This window comes from Oryctolagus cuniculus, chromosome 12 (assembly GCF_051225735.1).
Source record: "Oryctolagus cuniculus isolate XC-2025 breed Fujian yellow rabbit chromosome 12, ASM5122573v1, whole genome shotgun sequence".
Lineage (NCBI taxonomy): Eukaryota > Metazoa > Chordata > Mammalia > Lagomorpha > Leporidae > Oryctolagus > Oryctolagus cuniculus.
The window spans coordinates 86284050-86307320 of record NC_142878.1 but is presented as its reverse complement, the minus strand read 5'-3'; the positions used below and the strand labels follow the sequence as shown (position 1 = coordinate 86307320).

Sequence of the window (23271 nt, the reverse complement as noted above, 5' to 3'; positions counted from 1 at the left end):
AGAAAAGACACTGTGGCTTTGCCTGGCTCTCCATTCACTAGTGAGCAGAGCTACGAAGCCCAGCATGGTGGGAATTGGTACCTCCTGCCTGCAGCCTCGGTCAGGCTTCAGACAACTGACGACTGACGACTGACGACTGATGGCCCTACTGACAACTCGTCTGCAACCGCATGAGACAACCTGAGCCAGAACCGCCTGGCTAAACTGGTCGCAAACTTCTGAAACAGAAACTCGGAGAGATGCTCTGGGGTCACCTGTCACCTGGAAATGCATTACTCACACACACTATACCAAGTGAAAAAGCAGACACAAAAGGCCACATGTGCTGTGATTCCTTTTATGTGAGATGTCCTAATAGGCAAATCTAAAGAAACAGGATGTAGATTGCTAGTTGCCAGAGGCTGGAAGGAGTGAATAGAGTGACATGGGTGTGAAGATTTCTTCTTGGGCGAAAATGTTCTAAAATTCCATAGTGCTAGTGGGTAACAACCTTGTGGATACAGTAAAAAGCCACGGATCGTATACTTTAAAAGTTGAGATCTATAGTATGTTAACTGTGAATTACACTGGAAATCATGTGTGTGTCTGCGTGTGTGAGAATGGATGGATGTGGAACACAGCAGTGGACTGAAGCCGGACGGACTTTCGGTGACTCCTTCAGTGAAATTCTGAAAAACTCTGACAAATGCTGGACAAGTGTGATGGCCTTTGAGGGGCTGCAGGTGCAGATGTAAGGCAAGTATGGAAAATCTTACTGGCGTTTGGAGAAAAGGAGGCTCTTATTCCACAGTGGCAGGGAGTTTAGCAGCACCGTTGCCTGCAGTGACAAATGGGCAGAGGGAATTCCACACACGGCTGCGTGTTCCTCCCAGGTTCTTCTTCTTGTTTCTACCAATATGCAAGAGAGAGGTGAGCTAAAGGAAAAGCTATTAAACATTAATAATTAATTGATGGTTTATAAAATGTCCAGGCTCTTTAGGTGGCAAATGATACTAAAATTAAGGAACGGCGTCAGGCAAGGATAAAGTCTAGGGCACTTCCAGGAAAGCATGGTCGAAAGATAAAAATAACAGAGTAGAGAAATCCTTTCTTATGACTTCCAAAGAATACCAAATGGCCCCCTAGAGAACTCTTTTTTTTTTTTTTTTTTTTTTGACAGGCAGAGTGGACAGTGAGAGAGAGAGACAGAGAGAAAGGTCTTCCTTTGCCGTTGGTTCACCCTCCAATGGCCGCCGCTGCAGCCGGCGCACCGCGCTGATCCGATGGCAGGAGCCAGGAGCCAGGTGCTTTTCCTGGTCTCCCATGGGGTGCAGGGCCCAAGCACCTGGGCCATCCTCCACTGCACTCCCTGGCCATAGCAGAGAGCTGGCCTGGAAGAGGGGCAACCGGGACAGAATCCGGCGCCCCAACCGGGACTAGAACCCGGTGTGCCGGCGCCGCAAGGTGGAGGATTAGCCTATTGAGCCAGAGAACTCTTTAAACAACAGGACTCACTAGAAGTTTACCAGCATTTTTCCCAATTGTCGCCAAATTCCAAGTTAGGAGAAACCTATTTGGAAGAGATTTTTGGATATAGTTTTTGTTTACTGGTATGAATTCCAATAAGATTTGCAGGGTACTTAAATACACTTCTTAAAAAATTATACTAGCAGAAATGCTGCTTGGATTAAAAGGAGAGAACACACGTCTTTGAAGACTCAGGAAATCACTCAATATGATCCAGGCTGCCCAGCCTGAACACAGTAGCTCCAGCAGCAGAACCAAGAGGCCAGAGAACATAGCCCAGAGCCGAGAATTATTCCCAAGCTCTAAGTACTAAATGGGGGCTGCCAACACATGTCCAGTTAGATTTCAGAATTGCTATAGACTCTGTACATCCTCCATTTCTGCTCTTTTTGAGGAAGGGTCTATAGCAATTATCCCATATCTTTCACACCATTCTATCTGCACATGTGGGAAGTAAATAACTCTAGCTCATAAGCCTTAAGATCAAGAGGACCTATCCTTGAGCTATACTTAAAGCATTATGAACTGCCCTCACGTAGCCTCACTCAAGCTTGCAGGGTGGTGAACCCTTTTTCTGCCAAGGGCTATTTGTGAATTTATAACATCATTTGTGGGCCACACAAAATCATCAACTTAAAAACTAGCCTGCTACAGATTTAGTGAATTTCGAGTCCCACCCTGCCTTGGCAGACCAAATGATTCCATGGGCCTTATACAGTCTGTGGGCCAGATGTTCCCTACCTCTGAAAAATACTGGGCTTTGAGCTAATGCTATAATGGGATGAAACTTCCAGAAGACCCGGGCGGAGATAAGTGTATTTTGTATGTGAGAAGAAATGACCACTGGGACCAAAGGTCAGACTATGGTAGCCAACTTCCAAGTCGACCTCCAAAGATCTCCACCTGCTGATAATTATGCTCTGTGTGATCTCTCCAATCTTTTTATCAGGTCCCATGCAATTTATGGAACATGTCAAATGCGACACAATGTGACTTTTAAAGCTGGCTTATAAAAGATAGTGACCTCTGCCTAGCATGTACACTTCTTTTACTTACCTGGGGGAATCCAACTGCCATGACATTAAGATACTCAAGCAGCCCTACAGAGAGGCCCACATGGTGACACACTAAGGCCTATTTGCACCAGACAGGCAAAGAATTGACTCTGGACATGTGAATGAACCATTCTGGAACACTTAAAACAGTACTAGAGAGTTCTTTAGATGACTACAACCCCATTTCTGCGACCTGATTAGAGACTGCACTAGGCCTGCCCAACTACGGTCACACTGCTTAATGATGGGGATACATTCTGAGAAATGCATCAGGCCGTCCTGTTGCTGTGCAAACATCGTAGCATGTACTTGCACCACCAGGACGCTGTGACGTCGCAAGGCAATATCACCTCACAGGAACACTACTGCATACGCAGCCTCTCACTAACCAAGACGTTGTTAGGTGGCACGTGGTTGCATATTAGTCCTTAATTCCTAAGCCGCAGAAACTGGGATGACAAGTGTTTATTCTTTTAAGCTGCAAATGCTAACTATGAGAAATATGTCACTTATCATCATCTTATTCTTGCTGTCATATTAAAAGGAAAATATTTGGAGGCCCCTGTTGAGTGAGATTTTTCTCTCTATTACACAAAGAGTACATATTTTTATCAGAATATTTTATTTCAAGAGTTAACACCATTTTCCAGAAGTTAAAAACCAATAGTTACTTCCCTGAGTGTAAAGAATTAATTCTACAATAAAAGGACAGTTACAAAAGTAAGCAATTAGAGGTACATAATTCTGTGCATTCAATTATATACTCTGTTACAAATTCATTCTTAAAAACCTCATGTAGTTTAGAACGTTCACGCTTCAAACAGAGCCCCAGATAGCTCACTTTTTTCATGTATAATATTGTTCTCAGTCTGCTCGGTCTTTATCAAATTCCAGGGCAATCTTTAAAGCAGTGCTGTTGAGACCGACAGACTGCATGTTACATATGATAGAGACAACGATCCCCCTGGGGGGGACCTTGTTATCGATAGCCTCTGTATCCAGTTCTTCAGGAAGGACCAGCAAGACGCTGCTGGCACCCACCGCGCCCCCCGTGTGTGAGGCGTAGTGCCGCTGCTTCCTGCACGAACCATACGTCTGCTTCTTCTCCACAACACCCCACGCCATTGCATATTTACCCTCTTTATCCCAAGACATCTCCGTGTTAGGGACTGGTGTCCACATCATAACCATTGTTTCAGGTTTAAGATAGCCAGGTAAAAGGTTTTCATTTGAGTTCTTAAACAGCCCGACTTGGTAGCCATACAGCATCGCATTTCCAAATTTCAGAAGGTCACCCACTGTAGACAGAAATCCACCACCAGCCCACTTATAGGAATTATCCACGTAAGGTGTGTTGACAAGACGTCTCTTTTTATTGTAAACGTAAAATCTAAAATGAAATAAGAATCATCATTAACAATCTAATAGACTATTACTGACTCTACACATGATAATAGGAAAATGTATACAATTCAGACTGCACTTCAAAGAAATGATCATATATTCTCAGGAACTATAAACCAACCACAAATTTTTAGTATGATTCAGTTCCTATGACACACAGATAACTGAACAGTCGAATTACTGTGTGAATTAAAGCATAAAAAGTGGTTTCTTTTTCCCTATTGGTATGGCTTGCCCATGACTCATGTATTAAATTTTTAATACCTAAAAAATGTATGAGTATTACACAATCATTGGCCTTGTACTGGTATATGGAGAAACACCTCTCATTTGACACACATTCCTAGTCCTTGGGCTTAATGTGGAATCGTGCTATAAGTGAATTTTATAACTAAAAGTCCACTGGGATGTTTAGGAATAGGTTAACATTTTTAAGAAGACTAGGTTTCTTAAAAAACAGCATATAAATGCCAGGTGTAACAACGTGATGCCTTCTTGGCAGAGTGGGAAAGGCTAAAGTAAGCAAACCTCGGTTTGAATCCCAACTTTCGCCCTTACTAATAAAGCTTATTTTATTTAACGTACAGTTCTTAATATGTACCAAGCACTGTTCTACAAACTACGTGAAGATGAACCAAGTTATCTTATAGCAACATCAGCAGCAGATAGGATTGTATGCCTCTTCCACTAGAGTGCAAGTGCTCCCGGGGAATGCATAGCGCTGGGCCCTGGGCCAACCTCTGAGTGCCAGGTTACTGGACAGCCAGCAACATGGATGTGAGGACTCCCGAGCCCTAGGGAGAGGATCACCGCACCGGCAGCTCACAGGACCTTGGCTAAGCAGCAAAGGAGCTCGGTTCAGCTGACACACGGAATCCGAGTGGGCAAGAGGCAGAGGTAAGGCTGGAGGAACAGACTGGGGTTTAGAGCACAGATCACAGAGGACCTCCATCTTACCTCACAAAGTACTCAAGTTTCTTCCGGGGGGGTGGGGGGGTGGGGGGGGTGGGGGTGGGATCCTTGCTACAGCTCCCAGTCTTCTCTCTCTTCATTTACTGCTGACTACAGGCACCACCCACACTTGCTGTTTCTACATCAGCCTGTCCGTTCATTCTTCAGCCCCTTCCAGCCTACATGGCTCAGGTACATTACAGTCCTCATCTGCTCTGGCTTGCATGGCACTGCTGACCGGCGCTTCTGAGCCCTCAATCCTAGGACTCCCTGACCCGCTCCACTGACCAGGGGTGCCAGGGATGCCAGTCTTCTCTGCTACAGACAGAACCACCAATCTACCACATCCTCTGCTCAAAGTTAACACCTGGGCTTTCTACTAACATTTGTAATTCTCAAATGTGGCCTGAGAGGACAAATTTGTTTGTTTGTCAGATCAGCTGTGGGCCTCATTCCCTCCACAGTTCCTACCTTTGGAGGGACAGTGGGCACAAATAGTTTAAAAATGACTCCTTTTCTTCTTCCGAGATTCTTAGACATCCCCTAAAATCTCAGGTCATGATACTGAGTCAGGAGGGACTGGCACTCAGGAAAAGGGTGGCCATAGTTACGTATATGCAGATGAAAAAAACAGTCTGGGAGCAGACATGTGGCCAGGTGGTTAAGCCCCTGGTTAGGAAGCCCGGGTTCCATACTGGAGTTCCTGGGTTTGATACCTGGCTTTGGCTCCTGACTCCAGCCTCCTCCTAAGGCACCAGTGCCAGGAAGGCAGTGGTGATGGCTCAAGTGAATGGGTTCCTGCCACCCGTGTGGGACACCTCGACTGAGTTTCTAGCTCCCAGCTGTGGTGCAGTGCAGTCCCGGCCATTGTGGGCATTTGGGGAGAAAGCCAGTGATAGTGCTTTCTCACTCACTCTCTGCCTCTCGAATTAATACAAAAATTAAGGGTTATGTGTTTGGCTTAGTGGTTACGATGCCTGTATCCTACACCAGAATATCTGGGTTCTAGTCCTGATTCCAGCTCTCATCTTCAGCTTCCTGCTAATGCAGACCTTAACAGGCAGTGGTGATGGCTCTAGTGATTGGGTCCCCGGATTGAGGTTATAGCTCCCAGCTTTGGTCGGGCCCTCTTTGTCTCTCTGCCTCTCAAATAAAAATATAAATAAATAAAATATTTTAAAAATTTAAGCTCATGGAAAATGGAATTTAAAAACAGTTAAAACAGACTGCAGAGGACCTTAATATACTCTTCTATGAACCAATGATTTGATTTATGTCCTTTTCATGTATCAAAATCAACATGTCTAAAACTAAGATTTAATCTCTTTCAAACCCTGCCATATTTTTTCTCTCCATTAAAACCCTCATTGAAAACCTTGGATGGGGGCAGGTGCTGTGGCATAGTGGGTGAAGCTGCCACCTGCAGTACCAGCATCCCACAAGGGTGTCAGTTCGAGTCCCGGCTGCTCTGCTTCCAATCCAGCTCTCTGCTATGGCCTGCGAAAGCAAAGAAGATGGCCCAGGTGCTTGGACCCTTGCACCCGTGTAGGAGACCCAGAGGAGGCTCCTCCTGGCTCCTGGCTTCAGATCAGCCCAGTTCCGTCATTGCAGCCATTTGTGGAGTGAACCAGCAGATGGAAGACTCTTTCTCTCTTTCGCTCGCTCTCTCTCTCTCTCCCTATCCCCCCGCCCCGTAACTCCGCCTTTCAAATAAATAAATAAATCTTTAAAAAAAAAAAAAAACTTTGGATAACACTCTTGCCTTCAAGTTCACATCCAATAAGAAGCTAAACCCCATTTATTCAATTCTGCTTATTGTCTTTTATTTTAAAGACTTATTTATTTGAAAGTCAGAGTTACATAGAGAGAGGAGAGGCAGAGAGAGAGGAAGAGAGAGAGTTCTTCCACCCGATGGTTCACTCCCCAATTGGCCCCAATAGCCGGAGCTGTGCCAATCTGAAGCCAGGATCCAGGAGCTTCTTTTGGGTCTTCCATGTGGGTGCAAGGGTCCAAGTCCCATCTTCTACTGCTTTCCCAGTTCATAGCAGAGAACTGGATCAAAAGTGGAGCAGCCGGGCCTCAAACCAGCGCTCATATGGGATGCCAGCGCTTCAGGCCAGGGTGTTAACCCACTGTGCCACAGTGCCGGCCCCTGCTTTTTGTCTTACCTTTCTTCCTTTCTTCTATCCCTATGGCCACTCTCATACTTTAGGGCCTCATTACTTTCTGCCTCAATTCTGATTATACTTGTAATTCCAGTAAGATAAAATCTAAAGAAGCTACATAATAGGGGCCGGCACTGTGGCATCATGAGATAAGACACAGCCTGCAGTGCCAACATCCCATATAGGTGCTGGTTCAAGTCCTGGCTGCTCCACTTCTGATCCAACTCCCTGCTAATGTGCCTGGGAAAGCAGCAGAGGATGGTCCAAGTGCTTGGGCCTCTGCATCTATGTGGGAGACTCAGAACAAGCTCCTGGTCCCTGGCTTCGGATTGGCCCAATTCCAGCTATCGTGGCCACTTGGGGAGTGTACCAGCAGATGGAGATTTCTCTCTCTGTCTCTCTCTCTAACTCCACCTTTCAAGTAAAAACAATAATTAAATCTTTAAAAGCAGCGGGGAGGGGCAGCACTGTGGTGCAATAGGTTAATTCTCTCCGCCTGTGCCAGCATCCCATATGGACACCCAGTTCTAGTCCCGGCTGCTCCTCTTCTGATCCAGCTCTCTGCTATGGGCTGGGAAAGCAGTACAAGATGGCCCAGGTGCTTGTGCCCCTGTGCCTGTGTGGGAGACCTGGAAGAAGCTCCTGGCTCCTGGCTTCGTATTGGTCCAGCTCCGGCTGTTGCAGCAATTTGGAGAGTGAACCATCAGATGGAAAACCTTTCTCTCTTTCCTTTTCACTGTCATTAACTTTACCTCTCAAATAAATTCATAAAATATTTAAAAAAAAGAAGCTATATTAACAGAAGTATATTTTGTCACTGAGAAATGTATTTTTTAGATTTATTTATTTATTTGAGAGGTAGAGTTATAGACAGAGAGAGGGAGAGACAGAGAGGTCTTCTGTCCACTGGTTCGCTCCCCAGATGGCAGCAATGGCCAGAACTGGGTTGATCCAAAGTCAGGAGCCAGGAGCTCCTTCTGGGTCTCCCATGTGGGTACAGGGGCCCAAGGACTTGGGCCATCTTCTACTGCTTTCCTAAGCCATAGCAGAGAGCTGGATCAGAAGAGGAGCAGCCGGGACACAAACCGGCACCCGTATGGGATGCTGATGCTGCAGGAGGAGGCTTTGTTCACTACAGCGTCAGCCCCTGAGAAATGTATTTTTTTAGAGTGAGCTCCAAGCTTGTAAACCAGAGCTACCATTATTTTTTGGGAAATAATTAGTTTGGGGTAACTTACTATTTTAAAATAACATTTAGCAGATGGCGCTGTGGCATAGAAGGTTAAGCCTCTGCCTGCAGAGTCCACTTCTGGTCCAACTCCCTGCTAATGCAACTGGGAAAGCAGTGGAAGAAGGCCCAAGTACTTGGGGACCCTGCATCTGTGGGAGACCCCTAAGAAGCTCCTGGTTCCTGGCTCCAGCTTGGTCCAGCCCCAGCTGTTGCCACCATTTGGGGAGTGAACCAGCAGATGGAAGATCTCTCTCTCCCTCTCTCTCTCTGCCTCTGCCTCTCTATAACTCTGCCTTTCAAATAAATAAATAAATCTTTAAAAAAAATAAAATAGAGGCCAGCGCCGTGGCTCACTTGGTTAGTCCTCTGCCTGCGGCGCTGGCATCCCATATGGGCACCGGGTTCTAGTCCCGGCTGCTCCTCTTCTAGTCCAGCTCTCTGCTGTGGCCCGGAAGGGCAGTGGAGGATGGCCCAAGTGCTTGGGCTCCTGCACCTGCGTGGGAGACCCAGAAGAAGCTCCTGGTTCCTGGCTTCGGATCGGTGTAGCTCCGGCCATTGCAGTCATTTGGGGAGTGAACCAGCGGACGGAAGACCTTTCTCTCTGTCTCTCCCTCTCACTGTCTGTAATTTTACCTCTCAAATAAATAAATAAATAAATATTTAAAAGAATAAAAATAAAAGTGCTTATTTATATTTTATTATTCCTAGATGTTAAAAAACAAATAGAACTGGCTGGCGCTGCGGCTCACTAGGCTAATCCTCCGCCTGCGGCGCTGGTACTCCAGGTTCTAGTCCCAGTTGGGGCTCCTCTTCCAGTCCAGCTCTCTGCTGTGGCCCAGGAGGGCAGTGGAGGATGGCCCAAGTGCTTGGGTCCCTGCACCCACATGGGAGACCAGGAGGAAGCACCTGGCTCCTGCCTTCAGATTGGCGCAGTGCACCGGCTGTAGCAGCCACTTGGGGGGTGAACCAGTGGAAGGAAGACCAGTTCTCTCTGTCTCTCTCTCTCACTGTCTAACTCTGCCTATCAAAAACAAAACAAAACAAAAAAAACCAGATAGAACTGATAATGCATATTACAAAAACAATCTCATTGTAACATGAAGATTTGCACTAAACACACTAGTAAAGTCTGTCAGCTAAAGGCACTGAAAAAACAGCTTAATAAAAGCCCGCACTCAGTTCTGCAGGACACACAGGGAAATACGTGGGAGGGATCTATATGTTCAAAGTACAGAAAACAGTCATTTTGTTTGATTTTGATCACACCCAATTACAAAATTAGAGATTTTTGTTGAAACTACTATGCCAAAACCAGAAACTGAGCAGGTCTGACAATAAACTACTGAATTACTAAGCATTCTCCTGTCAACAAACCAGGTATCTCTCAGTGGCCAGCTCACTCCCAGCACACCTTGGGGATGTTTGCTTAAAGAGTAATTTAGTTGACTTGCCTAGAAGAGCATATTTGCCTATATGGAATCAATGTTCCTATTAAGAAAATGCCATTTTTATCTAGGACAACAATGTACCCAGCTAAAAATGAATTTCCTTATCTCTCCTACAATTAGGGGTGGCCTTGAGGCTAAATTCTGGCCAAGGAAATTTAAATACTACTTGAAGGTAGAATTCTGGGGATAGATTTTAAAAGGGTGATAAACACCACATGGCTCTATTTTAAACACACACATACACACACAGAGAAGTGATAAAAAAGATAAATATTTACTTTTAGAATATAATAACTCCACAAAGCTGTGGTCAGGATATTATAAACTTTTCTATGATTTTGTCCAAGAAGTCAGTAGACTAAATAACAAAGCTAAATACATTTTATTTTCTGCAAATAGTACTATAAAGCAAATGAATAGAAACATGCACTTACTGCCTATTAATCTGACGTTCTGTCGGTCTACTCTTTGAAGATCACTGTTACTCCTGAATTCCCCTCAAAAGCCGATGCTTTAAAACTCCTTTACCATCATCATTACAAAAAAAGAATCAAAATCGAGTTTTAGAGGCCCAAATAAATACTTGGAAAATAATGGGAATGGATAGAACATTCTCCTAGGCTACAATATTTCCTTCTTTTGCCCCTGTTTTATTTCAGTAGCCCACTTAATCTAACTAAAATGAATCAACTACCCCTTCAGAACCACTGGGACTACCAAAAATCAGCCAAAGAAACAAATGAACAAACTGGTCAAGCCCGAGCCCAGAGCTGAAAAGAGCCTTTAAAACTAGAAACAGAAATGCACTGCATTCTTTTAAAGAATAGGAGCTAACATGAGATGAACTCACCATCGTATGCCATGTTTTGATTTTTGTACAAGTCACAAATTAGAGCCACTCATCTGAAACAGCAAATGACAACTGCTTGCAGACTGTGCCTTCCTAGAGTCTTGATTTTCAGTTTAGAAAACAGGTTCAGTGTGTCTATAATGTGCTTATCCCTCCTTATTCATTCATTTTCAAATGCCTATTTCTAAGTCAAAGGTCACTCATCTATGCCTTCTTTTTCATATTCACTTGATAACCTCTGATATTTGTCATTTTTTCTTATGCTTTCAATACAATGCTAGACCTAAAAATAATGACTACAAATCATCTGCAGTGGTCAAGAACCAGAGACCACTTCAGAAAATTCAAATTCATTGCTAGTTGCTAACCTCATTTCTTTTGGGTCCTCAAAAATCTCTCTTAAGTCATAGATTGATTTGCAATGCATATTTAATCCTTTAAAATAAGCTAATAATTTAAAAATTATATTTTAAATATAAAAAATAAACAAACTAATGTATTATTCCAAGAATGTCACTATTTTGTTTCTTTACAAAGTACCATTAAAGTATTTTAGAAGTATGATTCATGGAAATACGCAAAGTAAAAGTAACAGCTGACACACTAAATGTGCTACTTTTCTAACAAATCAGACGATAAAATGGAAAAGAAAACATCATGACTGTAAGACTCAGACAGTAGTTAGCCTCAAATTCTTTCCCAAAGCTTCTTGAACAAGCTACTAACAAGCTAGTACCAATTAGGATAAAATTTTACTCTGATATATTTCACTAAATGGCTTTCAAATGTTTTTTTCCTACCTGAAATCACAGTTAAGAAATACACTTCTCACTTTGACTAAATGAACACATGACCATGAATATATACATAGATGTTCCCTGAAGCCGAAGTTACTGTAGCATCCACAAACTGATTCTTCTCTTCTTCCTATCAGTTACAGCAAGGCCCAGGCCTGCTCAGCTAGAATCTCCATTTCCCAGCCTCCCTTGTCACTAAGTGTGATCATACAGCCACATCTCTGCCAACAGCAGGTAAGCAGAAATGAAGTGTGACACCTGCGAACCGGACCTGGAGCCACTGAGTGAGTGACGCTCAGGCTCTGCTCCAGCTCTGACACAGACGGGGACACTGCACGGAGGGGAGCAGTACTGTCTGAACGCCTTCCCTCAGGAACGCTGCCTGAGAGAATCAGACTTTCACTGTCTTCAGGCCATTCTACATTGGTTATCTTTGCTATAACAATTTAGCTTTTACTCTAAGTTTTATATTTACCCTTACTCTACAAAGTATATTTTTTTCTTTTTTAAAAAATTTATTTATTTGAAAGGCAGAGTTAGAATTCAAATCTGGATCTTCCACCTGAGTGGCAGTCCTCACCTGCATCCTCCCAGGCTCTGCCTTAACAGGAAGCTGGAAGGTGGAGCAGGGACTCCAGCTCATCTCACGTGAGAGGCAGACACCCCAAGTGGCATCGGAACTGCTGGACCAAATACCTAGCCTTCTATAAACTTTTTAAAGCACCTCATATACTAGGAAGAAAAAGGAGTAAAAAGAAAACAATCAGGGTAGGCATTATGGTGCAACAGCAAACAAGCGACCGCCAGGAATGCCCACATTGCTTATCAGTGTGAGCTAGAGATCCCACTGCTCTGCTTCCAGTCTAGCTTCCTGTTAATGCACCCTGGGAGGCGGCAGGTGACAGCTCAGGTGCCATGTGGGAACCTGGACGGAGTTCCAGGCTTCTGGCTTTGGCATGGTCCAGCCCCAGCTGTTGGGGCATTTGAGGAAGATCTCTCTATTTGCCACTCTGCCTTTCAAGCAGATTTTAAAAAATAAACAAAAAATTTAATAAAAGAGAAAATAACCAGTAAAGAACATGAAAACTTAATAAACTGAATAACTCTGACCATAAATAATCAAGAGATAACTGAAGTGCCATTTTACAAAGTTTTGAGTTAACTCTTTTTTTTAAGATTTATTTTTTATTTATTTGAAAGGCAGAGTTACAGAGAGAGAAGAGGCAGAAAGAGACAGAAATATTCCATCTGTTGATTCATTCCCCAAATGGCTTCAACAGCCAGGGCTGGGACAGGCCAAATCCAGGAGCCTGGAGGCTCCTCTGGGTCTTCCACATGAGTGCAGAGGCCCAAGCACCTGGACCAGCCTCTGCTGCTTTCCCAGGTGCATCAGCTGGGAGCTGGATAGGAAGTGGAGCAGCTGGGACTCTAAATGGGATGCTGCACTGCAGGTGGAGGCTTAACCTGCTATACCACAGTGCCGGCCCCTGAGTCACCTTCTTAACATTTGACATAACTGCCTTTTCCTTAGTATTCTTCCCTTATTTTTCCTGAGCTAAGTTGTTTTGTTATCACATTTTTGCTTTTCAAATACTTTTTCCTCAAATAAAGTAAAACAAATTTTTATTGTGTTTGCTAATACTTTGTTCAACTTAATTTTCTGTATTTCCTGGGATGTGAAATTTTTCTCTAAAAAATGAGCCAAAATTTTTTAAATTTAATGAAATAATTTTAAACAACTACTTCTATATTTGATTTTAAAGTATCCCTTTGCATTTGGGTCACATTATATTACTCCTGTCTCATCTCAACTGAACATTTAAATTTTTTGCCACTTTCATATAGTTGTGCTTAAGTTATTAAGCTTATTTATTTATTTGAAAGATAGAGAGGCTGACGGGGGAGGGAGGAAAGATAGATATATTGATAGATAGATAGATAGGTGAAAGATAGCTCGATCGATCTTCTATCTGCTGGTTCACTCCCCATATGCCTGCAACAGCCAGGGCGGGGCAGGCAGAGTCAGGAATTCCATCTGGGTCTCCTATGTGTGTGACAGGGACCCAAGTACTTAAGCTCTCATTTGCTGCCTCTCAGAGTGTATATTACCAGAATGCTAGACAGGAAGCAGAGGTGACTCCATCCCAGGTACTGACAGGGAACGCAGATGTTCTGAGCAGTGGCTTAACCTGCTATGCCACAACGCCCTCCCCAGGCTGTTTTAGATAACATAAATTACACTTAAAACTTGAAATCATACCAAACCACTCCATTACTACAAAGTATAAGACAAATTTTAAAAGATTAAACAGTGGGGCTGGTGCGGTGGTGTAACAGGTAAAGCCACTGCCTGCAGTGCTAGCATCCAATGTGGGCATCAGTTCAAGTTCCAACTGCTCCACTTCTGATCCAGCTCTCTGCTATGGCCTGGGAAAGCAGTGGAAGACGGCCCAAGTCCTTGGGCCCCTGCACCCGCATAGGAGACCTGGAAGAAGCTCCTGGCTCCTGGCTTCGGATTGGTGCAGCTGCAGCCATTGCAGCCATCTGGGGAGTGAACCAGCGGATGGAAGACCTCTCTCTCTCTGCCTCTCTGTAACGCTGCCTTTCAAATAAATAATTAAAAAAAATACTATTTAAAAGAAAACTGAGAGAAACCATGGCTCAAATGTGTTAAAACATTTTTAAAAAATTATTTATTTGAGAGGCAGAGACAGATAGATGGACAGATTGAGTAAGCTCCTACCCACTGGTTCAGCCCCTAAGTGCCCATAATGATGATGCTGAGTGGGGCCAAAGCTAGGATTCCAGAACTCAACATAGGTCTCCCATCTGGGTGATAGGAACCCAAATATTTGAGCCATCACTGCTGTTTCCTAGGGTCCGCATTAGTAGGGAGCTGGAGTCAGGAACCAGAGGCAGGACAAACTAAGACACTCTGGAATCTAAACTGCTGGGCTAAACACCTGCACCAGCTTAATCGTTTTAAATCTTAATCCTTATAATTGAGAAATGTCTGGCCGGTGCCATGGCTAACTTGGCTAATCCTCCGCCTGTGGCGCTGGCACCCCAGGTTCTAGTCCCGGTTGGGGCACTGAGTACTAGTCCCGGCTGCCACCCTTCCTGTCCAGCTCTCTGCTGTGGCCCGGGAGGGCAGTGGAGGATGGCCCAAGTGCTTGGGTCCCTGCACCCGCATGGGAGACCAGGAGGAAGTACCCAGCTCTTTGCTTCAGATCGGCACAGTGCTGGCCATAGCAGCCCTTAGGTGAGTGAACCAACGGAAGGAAGACCTTTCTCTCTGTCTCTCTCTCACTGTCTATAACTCTCTGTCTCTCTCTTTGTCTAACTCTGCCTGACGAAAAAAAAAATGTCTAAAATTACTTACTATAAACATTACTTAAACCCAGATATTTTTAAATAGTCAATTATCTTAATTATATAACACTTAGTATTTTTATAATACACAGAAAATCTTTTAAAAATATTTATTAATTTTTTGGGTAGTCAGAGTCACAGAGAGAGAGAGGGAAAGACAGAGAAAGAGATCCTCTACCACTGGTTCATTCTCCATTTTCCAAACGGCCACAACAGAGGAGCCAGCAGTCAGCAGCCCATTCAGGTCTCCAGTGTGGGTGACAGGGGTTCAAGTCCTTGGGTCATCTTCCTCTGCTTTCCCAGGTGCACCAGCCGGGAGTTAGATTGGAAGTGAGACAAAGGGGATTCAAACTGGTGCTCTAATATGGGATGCTGCTGTCACAGGAAGCGGCTTAACCCTCTGCACCACAGTGCAGTACCCTCCAAAACATTAATTATCCTTATTAATGATATGCAGTGGAATCTACATTATCCAAATCAGAAGAGTATTTTAATGTTCACTGTTATAACACACACATATTCAACATAAAATCCTGTGATTAAGGGCTGGCAGCAGGTGATGTCAGCGTCCCATAGTGGGGTACTGGGAGTTCTGGCTGCTCCACTCAGTCTGGCTTCCTGTCAATGCACTTGGGAAAGCAGCTGAAGACTGCCAAGTACGTGGGTCCCTGCTACTCTTGTGGAATAGCTAGAAGGAATTCTGGGCTCCTGGCTTCAACGTGGCCCAAATCCAGCTACTGTGGCCAACTAGGGAGTGAACCAGTGGATGGAAGATCTCTGTCTCTCCATCTCTCTGACACTTTGCTTTCAAATAAATAAATATTAAAAAATTCTTTGATTGAAAGTAGACACATACATGGGGCCAGCACTGTGGCATAATGGATAAAGCTGCCGCCTGCAGTCCCGGCATCCCATATGGGCACCGGTTCGAGTCCTGGCTGCTCCACTTCCAATCCAGCTCTCTGCTCTGGCCTGAGAAAGCAGTAGAAGATGGCCCAAGTCCTTGGGAAGAAGCTCTTGGCTTCGGATCAGATCAGCTCCAGCCAACTGTGGAGTGAACTAACAGGTAGAAGACTTTCTCTCTCTCCCTCTCTCTCTCTCTCTCTCTCTCTGCCTCTCCTCTCTCTGTGTAACTCTGATTTTCAAATAAATAAATCTTCTCTTTTTTTGCCAGGCAGAATTAGACAGTGAGAGAGAGAGATATATAGACGGTGAGAAAGAGAGAAACAGAGAGAAAGGTCTTCCTTCTGTTGGTTCAATTCCCTAATGGCCGCTATGGCCAGTACTGTGCCGATCCGAAGCCAGGAGCCGGGTACTTCCTCCCGGTCTCCCATGCGGGTGCAGGGGCCCAAGAACTTGGGCCATCCTCCACTGCCTTCCCGAGCCACAGCAGAGAGCTGGACTGGAAGAGGAGCAACCGGGATAGTACCTGGCGCCCTGACCGACACTAGAACCCAGGGTGCCGGTGCCACAGGTGGAAGATTAGCTTAGTGAGCCACAGCGCCGGCCAAATAAATAAATCTTAAATAAAAAAAAAGTAGACACATACAGGTAAGCAACCTAATAACCATTTATCCTTACAGTTTTCTTTAAATATATTATATACTTAATGTTTTAAATGATACTAAATAATGACAGTAATAGATTTTAACTCATTGACTAAAATAAGAATCCATGAGTGATATGAACAACTAAATGCATAAATAAGTAAAGGAAAAGGAAAGCACTTTCTTATAACAGAATGCCAACTAACAAGTATTGTATTGAATAATGGAAGCAGAAAGCCATCATTTGGCAACCATCATTGTGATAACTGACTCAGTCAAGAATCATCAATGGATGCTAAAACTAGTAACAAGTTTGATGAGAAACAGGATTTTTACATAGTCTCAAAATATCTCTCCAAAAATATACTGTGAATATCAAAGGGGAAAATAGTAACTGTACAGTGGAGAAAGCTGACAGGTACCACCTCAACAAAGCACTTAAAATATCACACCAATAACTGATTAAATAGACATAACTTCTAAGAGACATGACAACTAAGCTCAATGTAGGAAACTGGACTGGATCCTAGACCAGGAAAAATATTTTTCTTCTCTTTGTAAAGGACATTTTAAGAACAATTGGCAAGATTTGATTGAGATTTATAAAGTGATTTATCAATGTTAATTTCCCAAATGTTTTTTTTTTTTTAGAAAATGCATATTTAAATATTTACAGGTAAAGGGTACCACGTCTGCAAGGATTCATCAAACACCATCATAGAGACAGACAATGCAAATGTGGCAGAAATGACAGCATCTGGTGATTTTTGGTGGATTTTTAAACTACTGTTGCTACTTTTCTATAAATAAATAATTTCAAAATAAACATTAAAACAAACAAAAGAAGGTAAACTAATCATCCACTAAAACAGAAGAAAACAGATGCTTAAAGAGCAAATTACATATATCCAGGATGGGTACAACTCTGGTTTAATTATTCTCCTGCTTGAATTATAAATGTTGTCTTTCACCTAAGATCTTGGGGCATTTTACAAGCATGCTTCATTTCCCTCACTTTATAGACAGAAAGACAAGTAGAAAAGCTCCCAAAACGAGGTAAGGTAATTTGGACTAGAGAACAGGGAAATTCTGAACTTGAAGTGATAACGTAAGTGTTAAGATGAGACATAGCTAAACATGCCAGAAGGTATTCGTTTACCTTGCTCTATTGTAAATCACTGGCTCGTTTTCTTCCTGCACAGTTGTCAGCATATCCAAGTCTTGGAATATTTTCTGCATGTAGTCCAAATATTTATATCCTGAAGCTCTTTCTACTATGGCTGCCAGTAGGGTATAGCCAAAAGTTGAATATAAAAACTGACTACCTTGAGATATCATTGCAAGGGGTGAAGGGGAGAAAAAAAAGAAAACATTATTCAAAATTACATAAAATATCTTCCCACTGAAAACTGGCATGCCTTTAAATTGAGAATATTTTACTCTATCATTTAGAAAAGCATCACGGCAGATAAATCAACAAAACTAACTTTTCAATGGCTCTGCTTACTCCATGTCCCAAACATGAGAATACAATAATGGTTAGTATACTTATAACTCACATGACTCTGCTCTTTTCTGAGTGGGAAACTTATTTTAAAACACAAAATCCATAATTATATTTTTGGTCCTTATTAATTATACCTTTATAATATTTGTTCACAGTAAAATAACTTTTAAAATGACAATGGAAAAACTACATAAGCCTATGGTAAATCTAAAGATACTAAGTGGTTTCAAAAGGCATTATATTGGGGCCGTTGCTGTGGAGCAGCGGGTTAATCCTCCGCCTGCGGTGCCGGCATCCCATATGGTTGCCAGTTCTAGTCTTGGCTGCTCCTCTTCCAATCCAGCTTTCTGCTGTGGCCTGGGAAAGCAGAAGATGGCCCAAGTGCTTGGGCCCCTGCACCCACGTGGGAGACCGGGAAGAAGCTCCTGGCTCCTGGCTTTGGATTGGTGCAGCTCTGGCAGTTGTGGCCATTAGGGGAGTGAACCAACGGAAGGAAAACCTTTCTCTCTGTCTTCTTCTTATTGTCTGTAACTCTACCTCTCGAATAAATAATAAAATCTTAAAAAAAAAAAAAAAAGGCATTATATAAAAAAATACAAAAGCAAAGCTAATTATTTTTACAGTCAATTTTTGGGAAATAAAATTAAATTGATGAATATTCACTTACTTAAGGAATGAAGGCACAAAATTAGTTAAGGAACTTAAATTCTAACTAAATACTAAAATATCAGCAATATTTGATCATGTTATCAGTGATCCACATTTTTATTGAGTGAACTATTATTCTGTAATTATCCATGAAAATCTTGATACTCGGAAACCTCTAAACGAGGCTAACCCTAAACTACCCGCCTGGATGCCAGCCTTTGTTAGAGGTGGTAGGCAAAACGGCAAGCACCGCACCGCCTCACACCACAACCCTCAGCCTCACCAAACACACTCAACATGGGATCATTTTGGATTTCCCAAAAAATTAACACTTCAATAATGACAACTTTGTTAAGAGAAGGAATTAACACTCACCAGGTTTAAAGAACAAAGGATCATTTTTAAACAATCTTAGGGATTCAATAGAATTTTCAAATTTTTCTTTCAAATATAATTCGCCTTGTTCAAAATCATTCTTCTTTTTGCCAGGTTTTGAATTCCGGCCTTTGGCTTCAGGGTCCTGCTCTGTCTTAGGTTTAGCAAAGTCATTCTTGTCGCTATTTCTGCCTCCTTTTTCTTTCAGTTCCCTCTCGTGGTCGGATACCATCGTTCCTTTCATCATCTTCAAGGCTTTGTAAGCTTTCTCTTCTTTCACCTTTTTCATGTCCTTTTCATAATGACGAATTCCACTTAAATGGGAAATCAGTAATCTTGTTGTGACAGAAACCTAATTGTAAAAAAGTGACAATTCAATTACAACAGTAAACTGTAAAATAAAAAGTTAGGAGCCTTGGAATAATGCCTTGGTAATATTTTCCATTTTGAAATGGTGCTGGAAAATAATCACATTCAGATCCTTGGCTTCAAATTTCAGAAACATACCTACCTGAGTACCTTCTGAATTTAAAAAATAACCTAATTTATTAATACTAATTAAAAACAAACCAAAGAATTGTATGGAATATTTTAACTGTCAACTTCAGCATAAACCATGTCACACACCACTAGTAAAAAGAACTGTGAGTTTCACTACCTTTTCACCTTCGTATTCTTTTTCTGGGAATTCAGGAACATAATGCTGCACTGGAATATCAAGATCCAGTTTCCCTGCTTCCCACAATTTGGCAAGAGCAACCATCGTGAGGCTTTTGCTGATACTGGCAATTCTCATAACCGTCTCTGGCTTACATGGTACACGGTTCTCAACATCAGCATAACCTAAACCTTTGGGGGGAAAAAAGCAAAAAGTCACTATTAACAGGCTGCATGGCCCAAGAAGTCTTCAAAAACTGAAACAATACTATCTTAAAACACCCTTTTGTATTTATTTAAAGAAAAAGGTATTCTACTTTTATAAATTACTTAAAAATACACATGAAAGGAATGAGTGTTAGCAACACTGACATCAGCAAGCCCAACTTAACCTTGTAACTAAATTGAAATTGTACCCTGTGTGCAACTGTACTTTTCCATCCATCTGATTCAAGTATTAATTTTTCTTAGTTTAACTAAGCAATATGGTTATATAATATTTTAAATAAATTACACTCATTAAAAAATGCCTTCATTCCTTTTCAGATTTATTTTTGATTTCTGAGTTTCTACTGAATTCCTTAAAATAGCCTCCCCCACAAAAAACGGATGTATTAAGATGTCTTACAAACCAAACCCAGGCAATCATCAATTTAATTCAGCTGCAGGCCAGGACAAAAACTATGTAGTAGTAACTTAAAACTCCTTCTATAAAAAGAAGTCTAGTTTCCATCTTCTGCACAGACTGAATAGGTGAAAATCTAAGAGAGATAAAGTACTGATGTCTGAAAAGAAAGAAAAAGCACGCAGGGGGATGGTGCTAGGCCAAGTAGTTAAGCACTCCGTATTGGAGTTATCTGGGTTCAAGAGCTGCCTCTAGCTTCTGACCCCACCTTCCTGCCAGTGTAGACCCTGGGAGACAGCCAGGTGGTGGCTCAAGCTCCTGCCATCCAAGAAGACTTGGATAAAGTTCCCAGCTTCCAACTGCAGCCTCTACCCAGCCCCAGCCACTGTGGTCATTCGGGGAGTGAATAAGCGGATGGGAGCTCATGTCTGTCTACCTCTCAAACAAATAAATAAATTTCTTTAGCTAATACAATGACTATTTTAAAATGTATACTGTGTGAACGAGTGGATGGAAGACCTCTCTCTGTAACTCTGTCTTTCAAATAAATAAAATAAATCTTGAGAGAGAGAGAGGGAGAGGGAGAGGGAGAGAGGGAGAGAGGGAGAGAGGGAGAGAGGGAGAGAGGGAGGCAGGGAGAGAGGGAGAGAGGGTGAGAGGGTGAGAGGGAGAGAGGGAGAGAGAGGGAGAGAGAGGGAGAGAGAGGGAGAGAGAGGGAGAGAGAGGTAGAGGGAGGGAGAGGGAGGGAGAGGGAGAGAGAGGGAGAGAGAGGGAGAGAGAGGGAGAGAGAGGGAGAGAGAGGAGAGAGAGGGAGGGAGAGGGAGAGAGAGAAGTCTTCCATCCGCTGGTTCATTCCCCAAATGACCGCAATGGCCAGACCTGAGCTGATATGAAGCCAGGAGCCAGGAGCTTCTTCCGGGTCTCCCAATGGGTGCAGGGGCCTATGGACTTGGGCCATCTTCTACTATTTCCCAGGCCATAGCAGAGAGCTGGATTGGAATTGGAGCAGCAGGGACTCGAACCATTGCCCAAATGGGATGCCGTTGCTGCAGGCCACAGCTTTAACCTGCTGTGCCACAGCGCTGGTCCCAAAGTGCCACTATCTTTTAAAAATTACTTATTTATTTAAAAGGCACAGAGACAGAGACTGCCCATCTCCTGGAGCTCAACCCTGGTCTCCCATGTGGGTGGCAGGGACCAAATTATCTGCTACCTCTCAGGGTGTGAGTGTGAAACTGGATCTGAAGCAGTGTCAGCACTCGAACCCAGGCCCTTTCTCCCTTCCTCCCTTCCTCCCTTCCTTCCTTCCTTCCTTCCTTCCTTCCTTCCTTCCTTCCTTCCTTCCTATTTGACAGGCAGAGTTAGTGAGAGAGAGAGACAGAGACAGAGAGAAAGGTCTTCCATCCGATGGTTCACCCCCCAAATGGCCACTACGGCCGGAGCTACGCCAGTCCGAAGCCAGGAGCCAGGTGCTTCCTCCTGGTCTCCCATGCAGGTGCAGGAGCCCAAGCACTTGGGCCATCCTCCACTGCCTTCCCGGGCCACAGCAGAGAGCTGGACTAGAAGAGGAGCAACCAGGACTAGAACCCAGCGCCCATATGGGATGCTGGCACCGCAGGCGGAGGATTAACCAAGTGAGCCAAGGCGCCGACCCATGGAGAATTTTAAAATAATACTTTCATAAAAGCATCATAAAATGAATAAAGTCCGTCTACCAAAGCTTTAACTTTTTGTTTCAAAAATAGTTAACACCTCTGCCAAGTGCAAAGAATACTAAAGTAGTAGTATGTATTCCCAGTACTTGGCACGGTGGCTTTTATTGAATAGGGGGCTCGGTTGATAATTGCTATTATTCTGTAAAATGCAGAAACTCTGACTTCTATCCATCCACAAGGACTATCTGCGAATATGCGGTTAATGGATTATTCTACACACACTCTCCAGACCAATAATCCCAGTCCTCAGTCACATTTTACGTCTCGCTGTGAATAAAACACGAACAAAATCCCGATTCTTTCTTCTGTGTGGTGTGTATGCCCTACAACACGTCTCGCTTTACATAAACAAGAGAGCATTTCGTGGGACTCGCTCGCACAAATACAACATCACTACTTAATTCATCAAATGGCATAAAACAAGCCCCTAAATAAAACACTTTTCTGAGCCCACCTTCTGACCAGACTTCTTTGCCATCCACAGAAACTCCAACCACTATGCCTGGTGCGCCCACCTCATCCTAAGGGAGAAGGGGAAAGAGAACCGACAGTTCAGACAGGCTGGACGACGACGACCCCGCCCCCGCCCCGCCCCGCCCCGGCGCTCTCATTGGGGGCCTGGCCCCGGCCCCGCCCAGGACCCCGCCCCCAGACCCGAGCCCCGCCCCTCGCCTCCGGCCTTGCCCAGCCGCTAACCGCGAGGGGTGCGCCGGGTCCAAACATTGCGGGGGGAAGGGGCGGTCCCCCCGGCGGGTGGTGACCTCCGCCCCGACTTGGGTAACCCCCAAACGCATCTGCTCGTGAGCAGACGGTCGGGAAACGGGAAGTCTTTCTCGCAAGCCGCCGCTGGCACCCCACCGCCCCGGCTGGGTTTCAGCCAGCCCCGGGGAGTGCCCACGGCCGGGCCCCGTTCCGGGACGAGCCGGGTCGCCGGCCGCTGACGACCCCTCCCCGAGTCGCGCACCTTGATCCTGTGCAGCAGGTCGCGGCTGCTCTCGATGGCTCTGGCGAAGCACCTGGAAGGGGGCGGCGCCGGGGTCTGCGGAGACCAGGGGGCGACGGACTGCTCCTGCGGTGGCTCGGCCTGAGGAGACGCGTCGGGGTCGGGGGCCGCGGCGGGCTGCGCGGGGGCCGCCCCCCTCAGCCCACCCGCCAGCTTCACCCCTAGCGCCAGCCCCAGCCCCAGCCCCAGGCCCCCAGCCCAGCCGGGGCCAAGCGGAGGCAGCCCGGCGCGCTGGTGGGCCCGACGCCGCCCGAAGCTCCAGGCCCAGCCCCCGAGGGTCGCGGCCCGCGCTGTCCTGGCTGACAGGAGCCGGTACATGGTGTCGGTGGAGAACCCGCCGCCTCTGAGCTGGCTCGCGCAGGCCGGGCCGGCTGCGGCGCGGGGCAGGCGGGGCGGGCGGGGCGACCGGGGAAGG

The 23271-nt window shown here is 44.5% G+C and overlaps 1 protein-coding gene across 2 annotated transcripts; it reads right to left on the bottom strand.

Annotated features, from left to right (window-relative positions):
- Positions 1-3166: 3166 nt before the first annotated feature.
- Positions 3167-23267, bottom strand: LACTB (lactamase beta). 2 transcript variants are annotated; one of them, XR_016218228.1, is made up of 6 exons: positions 22818-23267; positions 22308-22374; positions 19515-19705; positions 18857-19208; positions 17486-17647; positions 3167-3951 (listed from the first exon to the last, which is right to left on the bottom strand). XR_016218228.1 is itself a non-coding variant. In XM_089310524.1 (6 exons), exons 1-6 carry the CDS (start codon positions 23172-23174, stop codon positions 3426-3428), a joined length of 1659 nt encoding a protein of 552 aa, XP_089166650.1. In that variant the 5' UTR covers positions 23175-23263; the 3' UTR covers positions 3167-3425. The 2 variants fall into 2 exon arrangements, 1 of the variants encoding a protein (XP_089166650.1); XM_089310524.1 differs by having other exon boundaries at positions 17486-17651; positions 22818-23263.
- Positions 23268-23271: the final 4 nt, after the last annotated feature.